Raw genomic sequence first — 27142 nt, forward strand, 5'->3', positions numbered from 1 at the left:
GCAGATGTTCTGGCTTCTTATAGCAAATAACCTTAAAATATTCTGCAGTAGAACAAAAACTGAAGCAAACCATGAATCAACACGAACACAACAGCAGACTGGTGCATAATGAGCAGAGAATAATGCAGAAAACAGAGATTTGATGGTAAACTGGTCTGTGAGTACAGAGACAGAGCCGTGCAGGAAGTGGGATTTTATCGTGGTGGAAGCAAAACAGCCAAAGTCAGAGTGAGAGTGACGATGTTTATCATCATCCTCTTTTGCTGCTGCTTCAGTGAATGTTGGTCAGATTGATGAAACCTGCAGCATCAGAGTCAGTGAGCTGTCAGCTTTTAGCCCCGACGGCGTGTCCGTGCTGTCACACAGGACACAGCCAGCTTGTAAGCTTTGTAATCCTGAGCAGCACAAACATGGCCGGCACCAAAGCTCGTAAGTACATTTAAAACTTTTGATTTACTGTTTAGACCAACTTTCTATCATAAAATACAATCTAGATAAAAAGTAGAAGTTAAACCTTTACTCAAAAAGCATCTCTAGACCCAGCAGTCTTAGCTAATTATAGGCCAGTCTCCAACCTTCCTTTATATCAAACATCCTTGAAAGAGTAGTTGTCAAACAGCTAACAGATCATCTGCAGAGGTTTATTTGAAGAGTTTCAGTCAGGTTTCAGAGCTCATCACAGCACAGAAACAGCTTTAGTGAAGGTTACAAATGATCTTCTTATGGCCTCTGACAGTGGACTCATCTCTGTGCTTGTCCTGCTAGACCTCAGTGCAGCGTTCGATACTGTCGACCATAATATATTGTTTGTGACTTGAGCCTAGGCTAGTGTAAATGGCACCGGTGTGCACGGCTCGCCGTCCACGGCTGTTGGATCCACTTTTGGTCTCCATGTTTTTATTGTTTTTGTCACTTTTATTGAACCACGCTGACTCTCTACTGACCTACGATCGTGAAACTCTGTTAGATATTCAACTTGCCTTGCGGGCTCAAGGCTGGAGCTGAACAACAACACCCTGATAACGACTGTGTTGAGTCTGTTCCCCCCATTCCATGCAAGGCCACCTGGGTTGGCTGGAAGACTGTTTACTTAGCCTGGCAGGGTGAAGGACACTGTCTCAGCTGAACTCTGGACACACACACACACACACACACACACACACACACACACACACACACACACACACACACTCCCTTTCCAAACGCCTTCAACGCTTATTCCCTTCCGATGCTGACGGTGGATCAAGGAGACCAGCGCACAGGCTGCAGGCCCGGATGTACTGTCTAAATCGGCTGTCTCTCACCCTTTACCCCCCCTGTTGCTTGTCATGTGTTTCTTTGGTGTATTAAGAGGTGTTTCATGTGCAGAGGTGTTTTTTTCTGTTCTCAAACTGGTCTCCCGGTTGGAGCTCAGTCTGGGGGGAGTTATTTTTTCTCCTTATCTTTCCTCATGTGGTGCATTTTCCATTGTTAGACCTCTCTGACCTGTCTCCCCATGTGATGTTTTGTGTCATGTATGTATCGTCGGAGGGTAAGATGGCGCCGCCATTGCGTGCAATAGGTCGGCAGCCTTATGAAAGTGGCATTTCTGGTAAAAAAAAACAACTACTAAGTAAAAAACTACATTTTCCACGAAAATGACATCACTTCCGGTTTCGGGCAGGTAATGGCGGAAATGTGATAGTTCGCACTGACGTCTATTCCAATGTAGGAAGTGTTACGAACAGCTGATCGGATCGGCAAAGCGTGTTTATGTTTTTGTTCCTGCAAGCGCTTTGATGCAGTTTTTGCAAAGCTATATGTGGAAAGAAACCATGACCGAGGACAAGCTGATGACATGAGATGTAAGTACAACTCCTCCGGTTACATATGCAAAAAAAATTATTGCGCTAGCTTAGTGGTTCCGGTTCTACGGGGATTTAAAAATAGTTACGCATTCCCATATATCATTGTGATGTTGTTTATTCTATTACTCTTGTTCTCTTCTGCTTGTTTTCTTTTTTCTTTCTCAACAGGTGATCCAGGTGATTGATATGTGCATTTTCTTTTTCTTTTTTTTCTTTTTCTGCCCATTCTGTTGGTTTTTGGTTTTTGTCTTCTCAGCTGTTTCTCTTTCCCTCTTTCTTTCTCCCCTTCTTTCCCCCAGTCAAGTCTGTCCCGTATTCAGCAAGTGAAAATAAAATAAACAATAAAAGGTGAATCAAATGGACCATTACGGCAAGGCTGGGATGGTCAATTTGGTAAAGTAAATCCGTTGGGCATCTTTCTTTGCCTTTAGACAATAATTCTGATGCAAAAGAGCCAAACGGGACAGACAAAAAAAAATAGCTACGCAAAACGGATCGTGCCCGTGCCGACCGGCTTTAAAGGGTTAAAGTACAATCCTTAACGTTTTCTGTGTGTGTGGTGGGGGGCGCCAGAGGGAGTGTTCGCCCAGGGCGCCAAACAGGCTAGGACCGCCACTGGGTGGAAGAAAAGTCTAAACGCAATCGTTATCAACAAATGTAGCATATTTGCAGCTCTGGAGGCCAGGATTACTGAATTGGAGACTCGGCTTCGCACCCTTCATTCACCCGTAGCTAGCCAGGCCCCTGTAGCTGGTGCAGTCTAAGATAGCGTAGGCCCGCTAGCTGTTCCCTGGCAGACCCCAAGCAGCTGGGGAAAGAGGGCGGCTGGGTGACGGTGAGGAGGAAGCATAGTCCTAAACAGAAGCCCCAGGTACACCACCAACCCGTTCATGTGTCTAACCGTTTTTCCCCACTCGGCGACACACCCGCTGGGGGTCAAACTCTGGTAATTGGTGATTCTGTTCTCAGACATGTGAAGCTAGAGACACCGGCAATCATAGTCAATTGTCTTCCAGGGGCCAGAGCAGGCGACATTGAAGGAAATTTAAAACTGCTGGCTAAGGGTAAACGTAAATTCAGTAAGATCATAATTCACGTCGGCAGTAATGACACCCGGTTACGCCAATCGGAGGTCACTAAAATCAATATTGAATCGGTGTGCAACTTTGCCAAAACAATGTCGGACTCTGTAGTTTTCTCTGGTCCCCTCCCCAATCAGACCAGGAGTGACATGTTTAGCCGCATGTTCTCCTTAAATTGCTGGCTGTCTGAGTGGCGTCCCAGAAACGATGTGGGCTTCATAGATAATTGGCAAACCTTCTGGAGGAAACCTGGTGTTGTCAGGAGAGACGGCATCCATCCCACTTTGGATGGAGCAGCTCTCATTTCTAGAAATATGGACAAATTTATTAAACCCCCCCAAAATATAAAAATAAATAAATAAAATAACTGTCTTTACTCAAGGAGTTCCACATCTGGGTCCATTCAAACCCTGAGACCCTTCCGTGTGCACAGGGGGAATCTGCTCTCATCTGTGAACAGCACTCGGTGGTGGACCTGTCAGTTCTGACAGGCTATAGCAAATGCAAACTGGGGACAAATAGAGGATATTGGTTCCTCAAGTCACCCTCATGAAGTCTGTTTCTGATTGGTTGGTTAGAAAAGGACTACTGGAGGTCATTTTGCAGTTCCGCCAGTGTAATGCTGCTCGTCCTTGTGCAAAGCCGCAGATATTGGTCCTGTTGATCAGTTGAGGGCCTTTTATGGCTCTGTGCAGCTCTCTCAGTCTCATTGTCCTGGAGTTTTGACCAAGCATTTTGAGGTGGTTTTCTTGGACTCAAAGTTTTGTTTTTTGGATTTCAAAAATGGTTTGAAGTGCATGCTCTGCATTATTTTGTTCTCAGTTCAGTATTTGCTAGTGCGTCTGAGTTTTTTTAAAATATATATATCTATATATTTCTAGTTCACGGGTTCTCAGTGATTTGTCCTGAGCATATGTAAGTAAGTATTTACATGCCATCCTGAGGAGCTGGACTACCTGTTAAACCTCTGTACCACCTCATGCCAATGCAAGAAAAAAAAAGTCAAGGAAGAAAAAAGAAAAATCAACAGTGACATCAAAGACCTGAAGTAAGTTTAATATCACCCTCTGTGTCTCTGTGATTTTTGCAAGCCGTAACCAATTTACAATTAGATTTACAGAAATCACAAATGCAAAGTATGAAAGGAGTAGAATAATTTCTGTACCTTTTACACATGAGAAATCAAGGAAAAATGTTTTCCCACTAATAAAAGTGACATTAAATACATACATACATACACATTGAGATCAGGAGCACCGCAGACAGTCATCTGAAAGTTAGAAGTCACTAATAATGACGATCATCAGCTCCCAAATACACACTGAGTAACCTTGTTGTAAAGAACTCCCACAAAAACTCTCAAATCGTGATTAAATACCAACAGTTTTCACAGTATAACGCATTCTCCTTGTTTCATTGCCACAACAGCAATTGCCACTCCTGCTCCCAGGGCTGATCCCACTGGTCCTAATATGAATCCAACACCTGCTCCTATCCCAGCAGCCTTCAGGAACTTCGCCCGTCTTCTCGCTTCTTCTTCTCCCATGTCTGGATTTGCTTTCCGAAGTCGTTTCATCTCTTCTCTGATGGCTCTCTCAGCTTCCTGCAGCATGTCATTGGTGTAGTATGTTGCTCCGTTTCTCTGAACCATGGTGTTGATCTTCTCCAGCAGCTCTTTGACCTGAGAGCGATCCTCACTCTTGTTGTTAAAAACATGATATCTTCCTCCGCACTGACTGATGAAGCGATGCAGAGGCCGATTTCCACTGATTGAGCTGTAGATGTCGACTCCGTCTTGCAGGTTGTCTCCATACGTGAACAAGACCATAATATAACGTGCTGCATCTTCTCCAAACATCTTCTGAAGAATTTTAATCGTTTCTTCTTCTTCGCTTGTGAATCTGGTCGACTGGATCACAACCAGAAACACATGAGGACCAGGAGCAGCAAAGGTGATGCATCTAACAATCTGTGTAACCACCTGATCTACAGACAGGGTGGTGTCAAATAGACCTGGAGTATCAACCACAGTCAGTGTATGACCATCCACCTGGGCTGTTTCTTGCTGACACTCCAATGTTACAGAAGAAAAAGAAGAAAAAGACTGAAAAGCTTCTCTTCCTAAGATGGTGTTTCCCGCTGCACTCTTCCCTACTCCAGCTTTCCCAAGCAGCACCATCCTCAGGTGGAGGTCCTTTGCATCTGTTGAAGAAGATAAATAGATAAGGTTAGTTGGCCTTCCTGAGGCAGCTCACCACAATCGGACAGTGTGGACTTTGTGTGTAGACGTGATTCAGCCTCAACCTTGGCAGATTAGTGTCTCTGTGGCTGTTTCTGGTGCATCGTTATGCATGATTCTGAATATTAAGTATGTTTTAATTGTTAAACACAGAATAGTCATGATTTATATGTGATTTTGCTGATAGTCACTGATCAGAATATTATCGGGTGTAAGTTTAACCAATATAAAAAATAAGAAAATATCCATCGGCCATCTTTTTGTGCTCGTCTCAGGCCGGGTCACGGGACCAGCAGCATTAGCAGAGAAGCCTAGACCTTCCTCACCCCAGCCACCTCCTGCAGCTTGTCCACGGGGACACCAAGGCATTCCCAGGCCAGCCGAGGTCCCCCCCAGGACCTCTTCCCTGTGGGACATGCCCTATACACCTGTCCCAGAAGGCATCCTAGTCAGATGTCCAACATACCTCAACTGGCTTGTATTCCTGTTCTTGTTCTTTCGGTCACTACCCAAAACTCGCGACCATAGGTGATGGTAGGGACCCAGATCCACCGGTAAATCAAGAACTTTGCTTTTGTGCTCAAGACCCAGAGATTCTTAAACTCCTCTACTTGGAGTGAGGCATCCCTGACCCGGAGTGGGCACTCTGTGGGCTCCCGGCTGAGGACCATGGCCTCGGATTTGGAGGTGCTGATTCTCATTCTCACTGATTCCCACTTGGCTGCAAACTGTTCCAGTGTGATCTGGAGGACATCACCCGATGAAGCCAACAGAACCACATTATGTGCGAAAAGCACAGATGAGGTTCTGAGACCACCCAAGTGGAGGCCTTCTGCCACTTGGCTACTCTTCGAAATTCTGTCCATAAAAATTCTGAAGAGAACTGGTGACGAAGAGCAGCCCTGGCAGAGTCCAACAACCACCAGTAACAAATCCGACTTTTTGCCAGCTGTGCGGACCAAGCTCTTGCAATGGTTGTATAAGGATCAAGTGGCTCAGTGAGCCAGACAGCCCATATTCCTGAAGCACCTCCCACAGACCACTCTGAGGGATACAGCTGAATGCCTTCTCCAAGTCCACAAAAACATGTAGACTGGTAGGACAAACAAACCTGAGGTTTGACTAACAGACGGACTCTCCTTTACAGCACCAGGCACAGACTTTCCTGGGGAAGTTGAGGAGTGTGATCCCCCTATAGTTTACCCCTTCTTAAAGATGGGAACCACCCCCCTACAACATCCAGAGGGTTCAGGAACTGAGGGCAAACCTCATCCACCCAGGGGCCCTACCACCAAGGACTCATTTAACTGCTTCAGTGACCTTACCCCACCAATGATTGGTGAGCCGTTCCCCTTGTCCCCAGATTCTGCTTCCTCTATTGGACATACCAGTGGGATTAAGGCGGTCCTCGAAGTATTCCTTTCACCACAAGGCAATTTCCTCAGTCAAAGTCAACAGCAACCTGCACTACATGGTGCCATGTGCACTTATGGACGCCCTTGCGTTCGAACATGGTCCTTGTAATGGACAAACTGTGGTTTGCACAGAAGTCCAGTAACAGAGCACCGCTGGGGTTCTGGATCCAGGCCTCACTGTCGTTGCCCACATGAGTGTTGAAGGCTCCTAGTAGGACACCTGGGGACAGTCTCCCATAAAGAGAACATAAGCAGAAAATGACTACAAACCATAATAAATCTCTTTGATGTTTGAATGCATTCAGATTTGTGAAATAAAAGCTTCCCTCAAAAGTAAAAACTAACAAGCCTGTTTTGAAAATGTAAAAGGAGTAAAAGACAATATATGACAGATATCTGAAGATTCAACAGAAAATAAAAAAGAAAATTTATTTTATGTCCAAAACAAATGTGTCACCCTGTTCGTTGGTGTGATAGGAAGGATTACATCTTTGATTGATTTTTGCTTCAGGGATCTACATTTGGCACAGTTACACAGAAAAACCTCATTTGTTTTGTAAATGACAGTAAATGAGATTTCAGCCCATTTTCTGATTGGTGCCGTATTAATAAGCTGATTTAAGCCGTTTAAATGTCCAGTCACCACATCTACATTTTCTGCATACTGATTAGTTTGCTCTTTTCTTCCACGTTGTGCAGTTTTCAGTCTTTTTTCCCTATGTACATTACAGATGCGGAGTAAAAATCCAAATCTTAAATCTTACCATCATGGTAGAATGACAGTACAGTTTCACTTTTAGGGTTTTACATATCAGGAGATAATTTCATGTTTAGGCTGTCCCACTTTAGTTCTAGTTAGTTTTGCCTCAGTGTCCATCTGCCTTTTGTTTTTTTACCAGCCTCTGATAAACGGCTCGCTGTTCGTTAAGTCATAGCTTTGCCTCCTTTTGGGTCCGCACCTGTAACTCCACACAGTCTGCAGCATCAGTCTGCAGCATCTGTCTCTGACAGCAGTTATGGATCAGTGTGATGTCATCAGTGTGTCTCATGTCTGCAGAGTAGTTTTAGTTCACTCTCCTGCCCAGAGATGCTTCAGCTCATTGAGGTTTGCAGCATTCATTCATGCAAAGCGCTCTAAGCTCTGCAGCAGCTCGGTTTGTTTTACAGCTGTTCTGTTGGAGATTTGCTGCTGTGCTTGGATCTTTGTCCTGTTGATGACACAGTTTGGTCCAAGCTTTAGCTGTAGGACAGACATCCACTCAAAGCCCAAATCATCGTCCTTCCACTGCGGTGCCCACAGTTCGTATGAGGTGTTTGGTTTCCTCCAAACGTGCTGCTGCTCATGATGGAGGAAACCCAAAATCCATGTTGGTCTTGCAACCTTTCCAAACCAGCCGCACTTCTTCAGTCTTTTTGTAATTGTGCTGTCGTGCAGCTCTTGGGTGTTCCTGTAAGCTTTGAACACGCTGACCTCTGGTTGAGTTTGCTGGATGTCCACGTTCAACATTGGAGTCACACTGGGTTAAATATGTACACTTGGGTTTTGAGGGGTATTTATTATTTTCTTCTTTTTTTGGGTTGTATGGAAGCCCCAAACGCAATTTCATTGTTCTTGACAATGACAATAAATAAATAAATACTAAATACTAAACATCAGAAAAATGCCATTGCCATTCCATTCCAACCATTCCATTGTTGTACCAACAAGGAAGAGAACGCTAACCACAAACTGGCTGAGCAGGTTTACTGTATGCGCATCAAAATAAATCTCCTAAATCAGTCTGTCACCGCTGCAGACACCAACCACGGTCTTTTATGGTTTGGTTCCTGCAAGCCATGTAAAATAAATCTGTTTCCAGCACTGCATGGAGCACATGTTTCAGGATTTTGAGCTTCAAACAAATGTTTCACAATAAAAACAACAGCAGGACAAGAGACATAGACACAGGACACAGAAATAACCAATCACAGTTCAGTTTAGCACGTAGGTCTTTTTAAACTTTTTATCATTTGCTATATAACGTTTGTCTAATCAGTAAATCAGGATAAAAGTTGTAAATGTACTTACGAGCTAGTGTGTCGGCCATGTTTGTTAAAAAGCTTTGCACTGCTGCTCTGTGCTGTACCGACGGGATTGGTCCTTCCTTTAATACAACTGTATCTAATGCAACAACAACACTTAGTTAAAGATGCTGCAGGGCAGGTTCCAAAGAGAAACCCGCTGTCATTGGCCAGCCACACAGTGATGTCACAGTATAAACAACCTGAAGTCCCAGAATGACGCTGAGCCTGAAATTTCTCTTTTAGAGGAAATCTTACCCTGGTTTAGTATCAGACAGACAGCAGGTCACGCCACGGGAAATCCATCAGCCCCACCTGACCCCTCAACATCACAGATTCTGGCCATATAACCTAAGGTATGTTTCATGGAGCCATGCAAAATTCATGTTCATGCAGGAAGGTATCTTCTCTGTTTTATTCCAGGAAGAGGAGCAGATAGAAAGCAAGGTTAGACATGAACAGAGAGAGGAGAAGATCCGGCAGGACTGCCACGTCGCTTCCAGAAGAATATAATAATAGTAGTCATAATAATACTTCTTTTTCTTGTAGCATAAAACTGTAGGGCCTGCTGCAGGGTCATCCTTCGTGTGAAGCAGACGGCTGATTTCCAGTGATGGGAATAACGGCGTTACAAGTAACAGCGTTACCAACGGCGTTACTTTTTTCAGTAACGAGTAATCTAACTAATTACTATTCCTATCGTTACAACACCGTTACCGTTACTAACAAGAAAATGCGGTTGCGTTACCGTTTTTCAACAGACGGCTGAAGCTGTGTTCAGCTCACTGCAGCTTATATCAGCTGCAGGAAGTAGCTGTAAGAATCAGGACGCTGCAGCTTTAAGCAGCTGCGCTCCTGCGGACGGTAACCATCACTTTCTGGCACAACAGCTGGAGCTCAGGGGGCAAAACAATCGCACGAGTGCTGCTGTTTGACTGAGGAAGAATAAAGGAGTCGTGGTCAATCACATGACCACTTACAGACAAAGCAACAAGGTGACATATACCAGTTTATAAACTGTGTTGATCGGACACATAACACCAGAGTCATGATAAACAATATACACGAGTGTTTTTTCCTCAATAGTTTCACGTTTACTGTCTAAGGACAGCGAGACCGCTCTGCTTATGAGCAAACAAAAAAAAGTCAAAAATAAAACAGCTCGTTCATGTTGGTGGAAAAATGCACCATGTTGACCAATCAAAAAATTATATGGCAACATGACATTTGGTTGTTTAGGAAGAGGCGGAAGTTTTAGGAGAGAGAGAGAGAGAGAGAGAGAGAGAGAGAGAGAGAGTTTTGGATGTGAGAGATTTGTGACGTTTAGCGTGTTTGGAGTGTGTAGTTAATGTGTTGTCTTGTGTAGTGTATTGTGTTTAGTGTGTAGTTAGTGTGTAGTGTTGTGGACAGTTTTGTGTTGTGTGTCAGAACAATGAGGCGACTGTTGTCTCCAGGTAGAAACAGCAGTGACACACCTGCTGCTGTCAGACCTGCAGGTATCAGGCTGTGATGTTCTCCTTTATAGTGGACAGAAATTATTTTTTTGGAGTGGGAGAAATAATTTGTGGCATCTTGTTGTTGAAGAACAGCTGATTGTTCTGTAAATAGTTTGAAATGGTTATTTAAAAAAGAGTAAAGGTTAAATGGATGCAAATAACTTTGTTGTTTGCAAAACGTGTGCATATAAATTAAAATTGACGATTTATATTTGCATCTAAAGTTATGAAATATGGTCATTAAACATGTTTGTGGTTGTTACAGTAAAACTATAACTTTTTTGATTTTATGTTTTTTGTCTGATTTTAGATCAGTTGTGTTAATACAGTAGTCAAAATGAAAACATGACTGTAAATTCAGACACGTGAGGCTGTGCTGAAAACAATGAGACCAAACAAGGTAAAATGTGGAGGAAACATCAAAAGTAGGTAAAAATGGCCGATTATACCCGGGACCCCAGAGGGTTAAATGTTTTTTTTCTAAGTAACGCAATAGTTACTTTTCAAGTAATTAATTACTTTTAGAATCTTGTGACTCAGTTACTAACTCAGTTACTTTTTTGAAGAAGTAACTAGTAACTATAATTAATTACTTTTTCAAAGTAACTTGCCCAACACTGCTGATTTTACACTGAGGTCCAGCGCTGTAAACTTGCAACTGCTGAAGCAAATGAAATCTTTTAAACGAAGGATCAATCAACCAATTATATCAAAATTAAATGGGAGACGGAGGCTAAAACCAACATATCAGAGGACAGTTGGTTAAATATATGCAGGACACAGATGGAAACTACTAGCTCAGGTTATTGGAGGGAATTCACGTGGAAAAATTTTATTAGGTGTTTTTATAAAACCCCAAATAAAATACAAACAAAAATGTCAACTGACAGATGGACACTGCTGGAGAAACTGTGGGGAAAACATGGCAGATCATTTCCATATATTTTGGAAAAGCCCAATAATCCTGTCATACTGGAGTGAATTGGTCGAATCAATTTACTTGGTGACTGGTCTCAAACTAAATTTGGATTTTTGTACTGTGTACTTGGGCGATATCCCATCAGCAGCCTCCTTAAAAGACAAACACTTGATAAACATCCTGTTGGGAGCTGGCAAAAAAGCGCTTACCAGGAGGTGGCTGGAGAAAGAGCCCCCAACAAAGAAAGATTGGATAGGAATAATGGAGGAAATATATAGAATGGAAAAACTTCCTTTTTTTTAACCTCAAAATGGACCAATTTCATAAAAACTGGAGGAAGTGGGAGAAATTTGTTGAAGGTGGTAACGTGGGATGAGATCTTCACGCAACTACTGGAAGAAGGAAGGTCTGCTAAGGACGTTTTATTTTATTTTTTTTATTTTTTTTAAGGTAGTTTTTAAAAGAGACTGGAAATACCCTTCCGAATATGATCAGGGATGGACTGTAAAGTGCTGAGTGGACAGTAGTAAAAACCTAACGACATGGGACCTGTAAAGAGGTGGAGGGGAGCTCCCCCAGACCGAGCAGATCTGCGGATTTCACTGAGCCACTATGTTATTGTTAGTGCGTAGTATCTTTGTTTGTTTGTTTGGTTTTTTGTTTTGTTATTTTTGGGTTTTTTTGTTTGTGTGTATTGCTAAATTAAAGTACCTTTTTATAAAAGAGCTTATGAGGTTCTCAGTGGCAGAATATAATCTGCAATAAGACGTTATTTTTTAGCAAAGCCAAAGGAAAATAAGAAGGTACAACCTGCACAGAAATGAACATTTGTGAGATATATAATGAATTTTGATTTTACAAACTTTTCCCTTCCTATTTTTTTTGTTATCATATCAAAGCTGAATGATACAGGGCTGGCGGTCCATAAAGATGACAGAGGCTCAAATTTTGTATCTCTATATGTAATCATGGGAAAAGAGGGATTTGTGTTTGGTCTAAACACACCATGAGAGTGAAGCGATGATCATGAGTTGTTTGTTTGGGTTTTTTTACTGTTTTTGTTTTTCTTTTCATGTGGATGACTGTCATAATTACAAAACTTTCAATAAAAAAAAATTTTTAAAAAAAAATCTTTTAAACGACACGTTTCTCGTGTTCTTCCTCAAGAGAACAAAACTGAACACGTCACTTTGCTTCGGAATGAAGCAACAACGAAACCGCTGCCAGATCCCAAATATGAATAGACCGTAATGCTGAGGCAGAAAACCTCAGGCCTGTTATAAGAGCTCAGGCGCCAGAGTCACCTCCATCTACTCTGGGAAACTGTTGGTTACATTAGTATAGTACAGGTTATATAGATGTTGAGGGTTTGTTTGATAACCAGACTCATTTATTATCATGTTACTAAATATTTAGGCTGTGACATCACTGTGTAACCAGCCAATGACAGTTTCTCTCTGGAATCTGCCCTGCAGCATCTAAGCGTTGTTGTGACATGCACGTTGTTGCATGCAGTAGAATTAAAACCAGGAACTCATTTTTGATTCACAGCCAGGGTTGAATATCCCCTAACAGTGACACATTGGGACTGCAGGTTATTCACACTGTGGCTGTGTGGTTGGTGAACCAATGAAAGCTCTCTTCTGTCTGCAGTCTGCCCTGCAGCAACTTTAACAAGTGCCTTAAAGTGACGGCGTCCTCGGTGTACAGCACAGAGCAGCAGCAGGAAGGTGTCGGTGCAAAGCTTTGTAATCCTGAGCAGCACAAACATGGCCGGCACCAAAGCTCGTAAGTACATTTAAAACTTTTGATTTACTGTTTAGACCAACTTTCTATCATAAAATACAATCTAGATGAAAAGTAAAAAAAACAAACAAACCAAGAGCTACATGTTAAACTGAACTGTGATTGGTTATTTCTGTGTCCTGTGTAGGGCTGGGTATCGTCACTGATTTCTAGAATCGATTCAATTCCGATTCACAAGGTCCCGAATCGATTCGATCCACGATTCGATTTAATTTGATTCGATTTGAATCTGGGAAATTTTGACAGTCAGAAATATAATTCAGATCAGCACATTTACATATTTTTGTATCTATAAAAAGGAAGCTGACACACGCAAGACTTTATCACAGGTGTGAGCATCACAGCGAGGCCTTTGTGTCAAAGTAGCTGAAGATAAAACAGAAAAACATGAAGGTGATTTTCCTGTTCTGGATTTTATAAAAATATTCTGCAGTAGATCAAAAACGAAAGAAAACCATTAATCAGCATATGAACATCACCTCTGAAGTTACAGCGGTTTTATTACAGACACAGCGTTTTGCATTTTGTATAATTTTAAAAAGTTTAAATTTGTTCAGTATTGAACAGCAGAAATTAGGTTTTATTTTCGGAAGAATGTAAAAAAAAAAAAAACAGCGGCCGACAGCCTGTAAACAACGGTGGACTTGTGCGTAACAAGCAAGCGAATAATGAAGAAAAGGAAACTGTTCTTGAAGTACAGAGAGAGAGAGAGAGAGAGCTGTGCATCGCGGTGGAAGCAAAACAGTAAAAGTCAGAGTGAATTCATGACGATGTTCATGTGAAGCGTAGTTTGGATCTTCTTTTGCTGCTGGTTCGGTCAATATTGTTTGGAGAGACATCAAACTAACAGCTTTAGAATCAGCGCATAAAGGGCGTGAACACAAAGCGCCGACAGATCAGAATCAGCAGCTGTCGGCTTTCAGCCCCGACTGTGAGAAAGGCGACATCTCACTGATTCTGATCCGCGGGTCGCACTGTGTGTCTAAGTCTTTGTGCAGAATCCGTGTTCCTGCTCTCATTTACTGTCTTAGCTGTTTGGTGGTTGTTGAAATTTTGTGAGATGTCACCAGAGATTCTGGCATTTCGGGCAAAATAAATTTATATTAAAAAATCGATTCAGGATTTTAATGAATCGATTTTACGTTATCCAAGCCAGAATCGATTTTAATCGATGAATCGATTATAAAAACCCGCCCCTAGTCCTGTGTGACAGCACGGACACGCCGTCGGGGCTAAAAGCTGACAGCTCACTGACTCTGATGCTGCAGGTTTCATCAATCTGACCAACATTCACTGAAGCAGCAGCAAAAGAGGATGATGATAAACATCGTCACTCTCACTCTGACTTTGGCTGTTTTGCTTCCACCACGATAAAATCCCACTTCCTGCACGGCTCTGTCTCTGTACTCACAGACCAGTTTACCATCAAATCTCTGTTTTCTGCATTATTCTCTGCTCATTATGCACCAGTCTGCTGTTGTGTTCGTGTTGATTCATGGTTTGCTTCAGTTTTTGTTCTACTGCAGAATATTTTAAGGTTATTTGCTATAATAAGCCAGAACATCTGCTTCATGTGTGTCTGTTTGATCCTCAGTTACTTTGACACAAAGGCCTCTGCTGTGGCGCTCACACCTCTGATGAAGTCTCACAGTGTCAGCTTCGGTTTAATATATGGATATTAAATATGGATAAGTGCTGATAAATGAATAAATAAGATGTTTCTGACCGCCTGAGTCTGAATTCAATCAAATTGAACGCAGAAGTCGACGTCGATAGCCAGCCCTACCACGCAGAGCTGGAAACAGATTTATTTTACACAGTCTGCAGGAAAACAAAGGCTTTGATTGTTCCTGCTGAGAAAACCTGTGGTTGGTGTCAGACCTGACAATATGAAGTTACAGGTGTTCATATTGAAAGGTCACAACCCAACAATGAGCAGCTGTTGGTGTTCTGACATGAAGAAACCACACACAGACAGTAAAGTACAAACTCTACTGTTTTTACTGATCGACGCTCACTGCGGTCCACAGCCTTTACCTGATGAGTGAAACTGAGCTCAGGTGAAATCTTTTGATCCTGTTCAGCCAGTTCGACTGTCGGTTCCTGTAAGCTCGGAGCAAGCTTCCTGCATTCCCTGGAGTTTTACAGGAAAGCAGAAAATACTCCAGATACCTCAGAAGCCACAGCTCTGCATTGATGTCGTTCTTCAGCTGAATACGTTTGAGGTTCTGTTTTGGTTCTCAGTGAGGAAGAGCGTTTAGAGGAGCCCTTTCAGATGCTTTCCTTTTTAACCGAAACACACTGTGGGTTTTTCCCACCTTGGTATTTATATGCCCCGCCCACAGTAGTCTTCTTCCACAAGTTGTCCCCACATGTCCAGTCAGTTCATCGCTCCCACACTTCAATTCAATTTAATTTTATTTATATAAATTCCTGTGTGTGGTGATGTCACGTCTCTCCTTCCTGTGTGTGGTGATGTCACCTCTCTCCTTCCTGTGTGTGGTGATGTCACCTCTCCCCTTCCTGTGTGTGGTGATGTCACCTCTCTCCTTCCTGTGAGTGGTGATGTCACCTCTCCCCTTCCTGTGTGTGGTGATGTCACCTCTCTCACGTCTCTCCTTCCTGTGTGTGGTGATGTCACCTCTCCCCTTCCTGTGTGTGGTGATGTCACGTCTCCCCTTCCTGTGTGTGGTGATGTCACGTCTCTCCTTCCTGTGTGTGGTGATGTCACCTCTCTCACGTCTCTCCTTCCTGTGTGTGGTGATGTCACCTCTCTCCTTCCTGTGTGTGGTGATGTCACCTCTCCCCTTCCTGTGTGTGGTGATGTCACGTCTCTCCTTCCTGTGTGTCGTGATGTCACGTCTCCCCTTCCTGTGTGTGGTGATGTCACGTCTCCCCTTCCTGTGTGTGGTGATGTCACTTCTCCCCTTCCTGTGTGTCGTGATGTCACCTCTCTCCTTCCTGTGTGTGGTGATGTCACCTCTCCCCTTCCTGTGTGTCGTGATGTCACGTCTCCCCTTCCTGTGTGTGGTGATGTCACGTCTCCCCTTCCTGTGTGTGGTGATGTCACGTCTCCCCTTCCTGTGTGTCGTGATGTCACCTCTCTCCTTCCTGTGTGTGGTGATGTCACCTCTCCCCTTCCTGTGTGTCGTGATGTCACCTCTCTCACGTCTCTCCTTCCTGTGTGTGGTGATGTCACCTCTCCCCTTCCTGTGTGTGGTGATGTCACGTCTCTCCTTCCTGTGTGTCGTGATGTCACGTCTCCCCTTCCTGTGTGTCGTGATGTCACCTCTCTCCTTCCTGTGTGTGGTGATGTCACCTCTCCCCTTCCTGTGTGTCGTGATGTCACGTCTCCCCTTCCTGTGTGTCGTGATGTCACGTCTCTCACGTCTCCCCTTCCTGTGTGTGGTGATGTCACGTCTCCCCTTCCTGTGTGTCGTGATGTCACCTCTCCCCTTCCTGTGTGTCGTGATGTCACGTCTCCCCTTCCTGTGTGTGGTGATGTCACGTCTCCCCTTCCTGTGTGTCGTGATGTCACGTCTCTCCTTCCTGTGTGTCGTGATGTCACGTCTCCCCTTCCTGTGTGTCGTGATGTCACGTCTCCCCTTCCTGTGTGTCGTGATGTCACGTCTCCCCTTCCTGTGTGTCTTGATGTCACCTCTCTCCTTCCTGTGTGTGGTGATGTCACCTCTCTCCTTCCTGTGTGTGGTGATGTCACATCTCCCCTTCCTGTGTGTCATGATGTCACGTCTCCCCTTCCTGTGTGTCGTGATGTCACGTCTCCCCTTCCTGTGTGTCGTGATGTCACCTCTCTCACGTCTCTCCTTCCTGTGTGTGGTGATGTCACCTCTCCCCTTCCTGTGTGTCTTGATGTCACGTCTCTCCTTCCTGTGTGTGGTGATGTCACCTCTCTCCTTCCTGTGTGTGGTGATGTCACGTCTCCCCTTCCTGTGTGTCGTGATGTCACCTCTCCCCTTCCTGTGTGTGGTGATGTCACGTCTCCCCTTCCTGTGTGTCGTGATGTCACCTCTCTCACGTCTCCCCTTCCTGTGTGTCGTGATGTCACCTCTCTCACGTCTCCCCTTCCTGTGTGTCGTGATGTCACCTCTCTCACGTCTCTCCTTCCTGTGTGTGGTGATGTCACCTCTCCCCTTCCTGTGTGTGGTGATGTCACGTCTCTCCTTCCTGTGTGTGGTGATGTCACGTCTCCCCTTCCTGTGTGTCGTGATGTCACGTCTCCCCTTCCTGTGTGTGGTGATGTCACCTCTCCCCTTCCTGTGTGTCATGATGTCACCTCTCCCCTTCCTGTGTGTCGTGATGTCACGTCTCCCCTTCCTGTGTGTGGTGATGTCACGTCTCCCCTTCCTGTGTGTCGTGATGTCACGTCTCTCACGTCTCTCCTTCCTGTGTGTGGTGATGTCACGTCTCCCCTTCCTGTGTGTCGTGATGTCACCTCTCTCACGTCTCTCCTTCCTGTGTGTGGTGATGTCACCTCTCCCCTTCCTGTGTGTCTTGATGTCACGTCTCTCCTTCCTGTGTGTGGTGATGTCACGTCTCCCCTTCCTGTGTGTGGTGATGTCACGTCTCCCCTTCCTGTGTGTCGTGATGTCACCTCTCTCACGTCTCTCCTTCCTGTGTGTGGTGATGTCACCTCTCCCCTTCCTGTGTGTGGTGATGTCACGTCTCTCCTTCCTGTGTGTGGTGATGTCACGTCTCCCCTTCCTGTGTGTCGTGATGTCACGTCTCCCCTTCCTGTGTGTCGTGATGTCACCTCTCCCCTTCCTGTGTGTCATGATGTCACCTCTCCCCTTCCTGTGTGTCGTGATGTCACCTCTCCCCTTCCTGTGTGTCATGATGTCACCTCTCCCCTTCCTGTGTGTCGTGATGTCACGTCTCCCCTTCCTGTGTGTCGTGATGTCACCTCTCTCACGTCTCTCCTTCCTGTGTGTGGTGATGTCACGTCTCTCCTTCCTGTGTGTGGTGATGTCACCTCTCCCCTTCCTGTGTGTCGTGATGTCACCTCTCTCCTTCCTGTGTGTGGTGATGTCACCTCTCCCCTTCCTGTGTGTCGTGATGTCACGTCTCCCCTTCCTGTGTGTGGTGATGTCACGTCTCCCCTTCCTGTGTGTGGTGATGTCACCTCTCCCGTTCCTGTGTGTCGTGATGTCACCTCTCTCACGTCTCCCCTTCCTGTGTGTCTTGATGTCACGTCTCTCCTTCCTGTGTGTGGTGATGTCACCTCTCTCCTTCCTGTGTGTGGTGATGTCACGTCTCCCCTTCCTGTGTGTCTTGATGTCACGTCTCTCCTTCCTGTGTGTGGTGATGTCACGTCTCCCCTTCCTGTGTGTCTTGATGTCACGTCTCCCCTTCCTGTGTGTGGTGATGTCACGTCTCCCCTTCCTGTGTGTGGTGATGTCACCTCTCTCCTTCCTGTGTGTGGTGATGTCACGTCTCCCCTTCCTGTGTGTCGTGATGTCACGTCTCTCACGTCTCCCCTTCCTGTGTGTCGTGATGTCACGTCTCCCCTTCCTGTGTGTTGTTCCACGGCTTCCCTGTCGGTCATGTCCTCTCTCTTGTGCTCCCTCGCTCCCTCTCATCTGTGTTTCCTCCTGTGTCCAGCTCATGTGTCAGTCTACGTCTGAGTTTTTCCTGTTGTATTTTGACAGTCTTGTGTCTCCATGTTCAGTGTGTTTAGTTTTGCTTCCCCCGTGGCGTCACGTGCATTTGTATCAGCTGTGTTCCTCACTGCGCTTCTGTTTATTTAGTTCACCAGTCTTCCTTTCTCCTTTCTCCTACCCGTGTCTGGTCACCTCATGATGTTCATGGTCTGTAGTTCTTTGATACTTAGATCTTTACTTAGTTTTTCCCAAGTTTAGGTTTAAGTTTATTTCATTTTCGTGTTACTTTGCCTTTGTTTCTCATGTTTTTCCAGCCTCCAATAAACGGCTTGTATTTGATTGAACCTGCTTCCTGCCTCGAGCGTCTGTGTTTGGGTCCTCTTAAATAAACCCAAGGTTTCCCTCTGCATGTGACCAACAGTGATGGGAGACGGAGCTTATGCTGAACAGCGATTGTGGAAAGTTTCTATACTTAAAATAAGGAAATAACGAGATGTGTGATTAAGATTTTAATATCCCGAACAGTGTAAAATCTTTTCAGCCAATTAACCTACAATAAATCAGAGAAACCCCAACAATCATGTGACCCCCTATAAGCAAGCACTATGAGCAACAGTAGGAAGGAAAAACTCCCTTTTAACAGGAAGAAACCTCCAGCAGAACCAGCTCAGGGAGGGACGGGGCCATCCTGAGTGAGGGGAGAGAGCGGGACACTGACACGCTGCTGGAGAGCGCCTGTGTGATGACCTGTATGATGACCTGTGTAATGACCTGTGTGATGACCTGTGTGATGACCTGTGTAATGACCTGTGTAATGACCTGTGTGATGACCTGTGTAATGACCTGTGTGATGACCTGTGTGATGACCTGTGTAATGACCTGTGTGATGACCTGTGTGATGACCTGTGTAATGACCTGTATGATGACCTGTGTGATGACCTGTGTGATGACCTGTGTAATGACCTGTGTAATGACCTGTGTGATGACCTGTGTAATGACCTGTGTGATGACCTGTGTAATGACCTGTGTAATGACCTGTGTGATGACCTGTGTAATGACTAGGGATGGGTATTGTTTAGGTTTTATCCGATACAGGTGCCAAATCAGTACTTTTGAAACGGTGCCGGTACTTAAACGGTGCTCAAACCGGTGCTTAAAGAATGGAGAACACAAATTGGTCCAAAAACCTCTCATTTTCAGCTGGTTTTTTGTAAAAAGATAACAATGTTAGCCTTTTCTGCAGCTATGGGGCATATATGGTATCACTCTTGGCTGGAAGCAGTGCTTAAACAATGGAAAAAACACAAACTTTGTCCAAAAACCTCTCATGTTTAACTGTTTTCCACTTTTTCTTTGGTCATTTTAGCCTTTTTGGCCAGGGTGAAGGGAGCATCTGCCATCAAACAAGAGGACAGCCGCATGTAGCTATGATGATGTTTGCTAGTTCACCTTACATGCATTAATGTAATAACGTGGTTAGCCTACTCAACGTAAATTACACACGAACAACATTAAGCTACTCACGCAGAGAAGAACGGCTGCTGCTGCCATCATCATTTCTGCTACACTGGCAGAGCTAGAGGCCAGGACTCTCCTCTTCAGGTTTTTGGGGGATGTTGCTCCGGGTCCGATAACAGGCAACCCACCCACAGTAGATGTGCTTGTTGTGAGTTCTCGCAGCAAGCTATCATACGGCGCATTTCTGGGCTTTTAAAAAAAACACTATGCGTCGCCAGGTGTTTCATCGGATTTGAGGAGTTACCTCCTTTGACAGTATCACAGTATCAGCTTAAAGCACTTGTTGCTGCTGAGTTTGCATCTTTTGCTGTGAAGTACAGCCAGACTTTGACCGCTTCGCCTTGGGCATTTTTAATCTCTAGCTCTGCTCTAAAAGAACGTACGTACCTGGCCCCGCCTACTATCCTCGGAAACGTAAAATGATTGGCTAGAAGTGTATCACAGCTCAGGAAAAAAAGCACCGAAATGTGCGCTGCTTTTTGGTTTGGTTACTACCGTTTATGTCACCGGACACCGGTACCCATCCCTAGTAATGACCTGTGTGATGACCTGTGTGATGACCTGTGTGATGACCTGTGTGATGGCCTGTGTGATGACCTGTGTGATGACCTGTGTGATGACCTGTGTGATGACCTGTGTGATGACCTGTGTGATGACCTGTGTGATGACCTGTGTGATGACCTGTGTGATGACCTGGGAGTCCCACTAACGCTGTCTGTTTATGTTCTCCAGGAGATGCAGTGAGAGATGGGTTCCCACACCTGAGGATTGTGCTTGTTGGGAAAACTGGAGTGGGGAAGAGTGCATCAGGAAACACCATCTTAGGAAGAAAAGCCTTTGAGTCTATAACTTCTTTTTCTTCATCAGTAGTTGGGTGTCGCAAAGTAACAGGGCAGGTGGATGGTCACATCCTGGATGTAGTTGACACTCCGGGTCTGTTTGACACCCTACTGACTCAGGAGCATGTAAAGACGGAGATCGTTAAATGCGTCTCCTTTGTTGCTCCCGGTCCTCACGTGTTCCTGGTTGTGATCCAGATCGGCAGGTTTACAAAAGCAGAAGAAGAAACGATAAAAATCCTTCAGAAGATATTTGGGGTGGATGCAGCCTGTTACACCATAGTCTTGTTCACGTATGGAGACAATCTGCCAAACGGAATCGACATCGACAAATCAATCAGTGGAAATCGGCCTCTGCATCGCTTCATCAATCAGTGCGGAGGAAGATATCATGTTTTTAACAACAGGAGTGAGGATCGCTCTCAGGTCAAAGAGCTGCTGGAGAAGATCAACACCATGACTCAGAGAAATGGAGCAACATACTACACCAATGACATGCTGCAGGAAGCTGAGAGAGCCATCAGAGAAGAGATGGAACGACTTATGAAAGAAAATCCAGACATGGGAGAAGAAGAAGCGAGAAGACGGGCAGAGACGAAGAACAAGATCCTGAGGGCTGCTGGGATAGGAGCGGGCCTCGGGAGCATTTTAGGGCCACTGGGAGCAGCACTGGGAGCAGCAGTGGGAGCAGCAGTCGTAGCAGCAAAGGAGAAAAAATGTGCCACACAATAAAATAAAGAACGTTTGATCACATTTTGATAATTATTGGTCATTAATGGCGCACACAAGAACTGTTAGTCCACGGTAATTTATCATATTGTGTAATACGTCATCTAAGAGCTGTATAACATGAGCCTGTATACACACAGATCTCCTGAACATCTTTGGTTCCTGGGTAACGAGCTTTTTCCTCCATTGCTTAAATAAAACATTTTCCTGAATTTTCTATATTTAACACAAACCTTTGATCCATCTGACTCATGCTGGCCCAGGTCTCAGGGACAGAGTCTGGTCTGTACAGAGACTGCCACACCTCTCTATCCCACCTACATCCTCCTGATGGTCTGGAGGAAAAGCTGCAGCATCCCCAAGCTAGCTGAGATGGACTTCCATGACCTCCTCCCAGTCGGACATGCCCAGACCTTAGAGAGCAGGTTGGATTAGCAGCAGCTTTGCTCAGGACGAGCTCGGAGGTTCTGACATGGTCTCCAGTCACAAACTGATTGAAAATAAAATACTGTTCACAAATGCAAAGTTTGAAAACAACATTTTCTTTAACTTTAAAGTATAATAAATATTTACACTTAAATGATGCAAATATCAATAAATGTTGGTATATGATGTGTTCAGGTGTTTAAAAATAATGTTATCATCTGTATTGCTGTGATTACTTCATAAACACACTCTGTGCAGTGAACCTGTGAGACAGGGTTTTCCTCCTTCCTGATTTTATTTTTCATATTTAGAAGACAAGCATTTTTCAGACCGTCAAACAAACTATCAGCACTGTTTCCTCCATGTGTGGATAACTGTGGTTCTCACTGTGGTTCTCTGGAGTGCTACAGCCTGAGGAACATTCCTGTAACCTCGACCAGGCCTGTGCTTCAGCAGGTGTGGCAGTAATCGGGCGTGGGTGTAGCAGAGAAACTGAACTCTTCAGAAAATGTCATATTTTTCACTGTAGTTTCTTAGTCTTCCCTGAGAACTTGAAAGAAGAATCAGCAGCACATTCTCACACAGGGCCAGGTACGTTTGGATTACCTTTCCCTTTAATAAACGAAAAGATTGTTTAAAAACTGATGGTTGTTTGTTTGTTTTTCTTGAACATGCTAAAATAATACAACAACAAGTCTCAGGAGCCTGAAAAGAAAAGCGTCTGGACTTCTTTAACTTACTTGAAGACGTTTCACCTCTCATCCGAGAAGCTTCTTCAGTTCTAGGGTCAAATGGTGGAGAGTCCCAGATATAACCTAGTGGGAGTTTCCCCCCACAGAGGGACAAAAGGACCCCCTGATGATCCTCTAATCGCCTGACCCAAGGTGTGAAACTGGGTGTGGGTCCCAACGAGCCAGGGTTTCAGGTGTGTTCATTGTGAAACCTGGCCCCACCTTATCATGTGATTTCCTCAGGTCAGATGGCCCAGGATGTGAGTGGGCGTTAAGGCGTCTGGGAAGGATCTCAAAACTGGATTATAGATGGCAGAGAGTTGGTGTCGTAAACCCCGCCTCTGTTCAAAGATGGTCGCTCACAGTGGACATAGATGCTTCTTTCACTCTTTCAAACCATCTGTCCTCTCTGTCCAAAATGTGAACATTGGCATCCTCAAAGAGTGACCTTTGACCTTTAGATGCAGATGAACTGCTGAGTCTTGTCCTGTGGAGGTGGCTTTTCTATGTTGTGTTATGCGCTTGTGAAGTGGCTGTTTGGTCTCTCCAGTGTAGAGGTCCTCGCTGCCCTGTACAGCAAACACCACATTGTTGAGTTTGTGTTTTGCAGTTTTGTGGGAGTCAAAGAGGAGGTACTGGTCCGAGTGTGTGGGCTTCAGGTAAACTTCAGTGTGGATAGCTCAGTAGGTAAAGTGGTGGCCCCATGATCGGAAGGTCGGGGGTTCGACTCCACTGAACGGCTACCCTGAGGTACCCCTGAGCAAGGTACCGTCCCTACACACTGCTCCCTGGGCGCTGCACTGGTGGCTGCCCACTGCTTCACTGGGTGGATGGGTTAAATGCAGAGGAACTATTTCCCTATGGGGACTAACACGCACACTTTAAAGGTTTCCATTCTCTTCACAGTCCAGGAATGGCAAACCAGGGAAGACAGAAAGGATAAGTTTGCCATTTAGGCTGAGAGGTGAAACTTCTTCAAGAAACTTAAAGAAGTCCAAACGCTTTTCTTTCCAAGCTCCTTGGACTACGATGACCTGAATGACTGAGAACCTTTACAGACAATATAACAACAACAAAGAACAGAAAAAAACACAATCAAAACTAGAGATGGCACGATACCACTTTTTTATGTCCGATACCGATACCGATATCATAAATTTGGATATCTGCCGATACCGATATGAATCCGATATAGTGTTTTTTAATCAACAAAACTGTTTTTTAAAATATCTTGCTGCATTTTGCAAGTCTGCAAGTTCATACTCAAGTTTAAAACAACAACTACACTAAAGCTATTCTGTTATACCTGTATACAAAAAAAATATTTCATAGTTCAGCAATACTGATCAATCTAATAAACTTAGACCTACACCATCCTCCCTATTCTGGTATTTTAAAGAGTACTTAGCGTAAATATTAAGCAACCTAACTAATAGGGTTCCAACTCCCAGCAACAACAAAAATAAATAAATAAAAAATAGGGAACCACCCCTCACGCTCCACCTCATGATGCTTAATCAACGTAATCAACCTTAATTTGATGCAGTGTGAAAAAAATGCACAGAAATCAATTATTTTTCAAGAAATATTAAATAGATTCAACATCTTTCTTCAACAAAATTGCAGACTGCACAGATGGTACCTTCCCAAAGGAAAATGTACTATAGCTTACTAGGGTATATATATTAGACTTAATAGTCACTATATACAGTAATGGACTTCTATTCATTTTACATCAAATTAAAACTTTGGGTGTCAGATAATTATTTATTAAAAGCTAGACATTTTAAATGAGAATAAGAAAGAAAAGTCTGTCTTTGTGCCCCCTTTTCCCTGTTCATGCCCTATCGGGCCCCCTGGCTAAACTTTGCTAGATCCGCCCCTGCACAGTTACCAGCGTCAGCTGTAGAAAAAGATCCTCGAGTAGAAAGTAATATTAAATAAATTGTAACAACAGCTGATCAAGCTTAAACGTGCTGCTGTTGTTCAGCCGCTGGTTTGCTCTTTCTGGCGCAAAGTGGACCAAAAACAAACAAGAGAGACTCACGACAGAAAAGCCGATCAGCTGATCAGTTTCACGATTGAAGTAGCAGCCGGAGAGGAGAGGCAGTCGCTCATTAAGCTTAACGTGGGAATGCTTTACAAACATTCAGAGATGGACTTACACACTTGCTTTACTTCTCTCGGGATAACTTTGTCGGAGATGAAATGCCAGGTTGCTAGCGAAGCTCCACATGCTATCCAGACCACCGACAGGTCCCGCATGCCACAGCCGCTCTATCACGTGATGCATACTGCTCCGACGTGCTAACGTTCTGAGGTGAGTTACGGCGTGTTGCAAGTTTTGTGAGGTGCTTTCGTGATATTTAATGGATCGGATTACATTTTTTATTTTTCTCCGATATCCGATCCAGTAATTTAGGTCAGTATCGGACCGATACCGATACGTAATATCGGATCGGTCCATCTCTAATCAAAACACACACGAGGAGAACAGAGATCAGATTCCTAAAAATAACTGAACATGTTCAGAAATGTCAGCGTGACACAGAAGAAGGCAAACATACCAGCTCACCGTGTTCACAGCATTGATCCAGACAGTTTTAACTGGATTCTGTGTGGTTGACTTCTCCTATTAAAACTTCTATTTGGCAGCGAGTCATGTTTCAGCAGAGCATGGCCTGAGGATCTGAGGGCAGACCACAGCAACCTCCCTGAACAGGGTCCAGTAACCATCACAGTGGCAGATATCCAAGAAAGGGTCTCCAGTATGAAGAGTTGGACAGCACCAGGCCCTGACATGGTTCACGCCTACAGGCTGAAGAAGCTGACTGCACTCCACAAGCGTCTGGCAGCACAAATGAATCAGCTGCTAGTTGAGGAGAGACACCCGGAATGGCTAACCGAAGGTCGGACAGTCCCGATGCTCAAGGACCCCCAGAAGGGACCGGTCCCCTCCAACTACCAGCCAATAACCTGCCTCAGCACCACTCCTGTCAGGCATCATAGCGGCTAAGATGAACAGGCACATGGGTCAATACATGAGCGAGGCACAGAAAGGGATGGGCAGGAATACCAGAGGCACAAAACACCAGCTACTGGCTGACCAAGCAGTACAGTGCGGGATCTACCAAGGAGATGCTCTGTCCCCACTGCTGTTCTGCATAGGCCTGAACCCCCTCAGTGAGATCATTAACAAGACTGGTTACGGATACAGACTACAGAACGGAGCAGTTGTCAGCCACCTCCTGTACATGGATGACATCAAGCTGTATGCCAAGAGTGAACGAGACATCGATTCCCTGATCCACACTACCAGGATATACAGCAATGACATCGGGATGTCGTTCGGACTGGAGAAGTGTAGTCGGATGGTAATGTAACCCAACCAGTGCAGGGGCCTCCGTACACCCCGGACTCTGCGTTGTGTAAGTTTGTGTTGGATTGGGGCTCACAGTAGAGAGACCAGTCGGACACAGGCGTTCAATTTGTGGCTCGGACCGTGCCGTTTATTCAGATGCTGGGGCAAACACCACTCCAACTCTGCTGCTGGCCCTTTGCAAATCACAGTAAACACTGCGTGATTATCAACATTGTAAAATACAACAACATATATATATAAAAAACACATTAAGCAAAAATAATCATGTTTTTACAAAATTCCACGGTCTCAGGAATGAGTATGACACAAAACTAACATAGCAGGATTACCAGCAAACTGCAGCTGAAAAGCTAATGCTTCATCTTGCATTACTTTGCCCGAATTGGTGCTCTGCTAACTAGCGGGAATGTAGCCCGAAATTGCGGCAGATATTACCAAATGAAACATGCACACAAACTGCTCATACTCTCTTCAGGCAATACATGAACCTCTCAATATACAAAATATATGCTCGGCTTAAATGACAAACCGCTATTTTACACAGTGGAACACTTATTTTTAAACAAAACCAATGCAGTTCGCCACTGACAGTGCTTACCTTTGCAAATCACAGTAAACACTGAACCAAGATGGCGCCCACGCGAACGAGAAATCTGAACTACGGTGTCCTGCAGAGGACAAATGGTCAAAATTGCTAAAATTTACAACATATGTGCAGCTCAACAGCGACACCTTGTGACTTATTCCAGTCACTACCTTACATCAACAAAGAGAGGGAAGGTAGTCAGAACAGAGGGGATCAAACTACCAGAAGGCAACGTTGCAGACATAGAGGACAGTTATAAGTACCTGGGGATCAGCTCTGTTCTAGGATGCCCTCTGGACCCAGTGGAGGTGGTGAGTGACAGGAGAACGGCGGCTAAGCTGTCATCCCTGATGGACAACATCTCCCACCCCATGCAGCAGACTGTGACAGCACTGAGCAGCTCCTTCAGTGGGAGACTGCAGCACCCACGGTGTGGGACGGAGAGATT

At 44.7% G+C, this 27142-nt stretch overlaps 3 protein-coding genes across 4 annotated transcripts in view; 1 reads left to right on the forward strand and 2 right to left on the reverse strand.

Moving 5' to 3' along the window:
* The window catches only part of LOC113029986 (GTPase IMAP family member 8-like), a 30218-nt gene extending 21496 nt beyond the window's left edge, over positions 1-8722 (reverse strand). The window contains exons 1-2 of the mRNA XM_026180965.1: positions 8652-8722; positions 4476-5131 (exon numbers count right to left, since the gene is read on the reverse strand). Of these exons, the coding sequence (XP_026036750.1) occupies positions 4476-5131; positions 8652-8670 (675 nt within the window). The 5' untranslated portion in view covers positions 8671-8722. The remainder of the gene's footprint in view (positions 1-4475; positions 5132-8651) is intronic.
* Positions 8723-8924: 202 nt separating this feature from the next.
* Positions 8925-22640, forward strand: LOC113029991 (GTPase IMAP family member 7-like). 2 transcript variants are annotated; one of them, XM_026180973.1, is made up of 3 exons: positions 8925-9000; positions 12713-12847; positions 20734-22640. In XM_026180973.1, the coding sequence occupies exons 2-3, from the start codon at positions 12829-12831 to the stop codon at positions 21570-21572; spliced, it is 858 nt and encodes a 285-aa protein (XP_026036758.1). In that variant the 5' UTR covers positions 8925-9000; positions 12713-12828; the 3' UTR covers positions 21573-22640. The 2 variants fall into 2 exon arrangements, with proteins under 2 accessions (XP_026036758.1, XP_026036757.1); XM_026180972.1 differs by lacking the exon at positions 8925-9000 and having other exon boundaries at positions 12615-12847.
* Positions 16467-18699, reverse strand: LOC113029989 (ribosome-binding protein 1-like). The gene is made up of 3 exons (XM_026180970.1): positions 17787-18699; positions 17478-17636; positions 16467-16931 (listed from the first exon to the last, which is right to left on the reverse strand). The coding sequence occupies exons 1-3, from the start codon at positions 18426-18428 to the stop codon at positions 16602-16604; spliced, it is 1131 nt and encodes a 376-aa protein (XP_026036755.1). The 5' UTR covers positions 18429-18699; the 3' UTR covers positions 16467-16601.
* Positions 22641-27142: the final 4502 nt, after the last annotated feature.

Source organism: Astatotilapia calliptera, chromosome 10 (genome assembly GCF_900246225.1).
Source record: "Astatotilapia calliptera chromosome 10, fAstCal1.2, whole genome shotgun sequence".
Lineage (NCBI taxonomy): Eukaryota > Metazoa > Chordata > Actinopteri > Cichliformes > Cichlidae > Astatotilapia > Astatotilapia calliptera.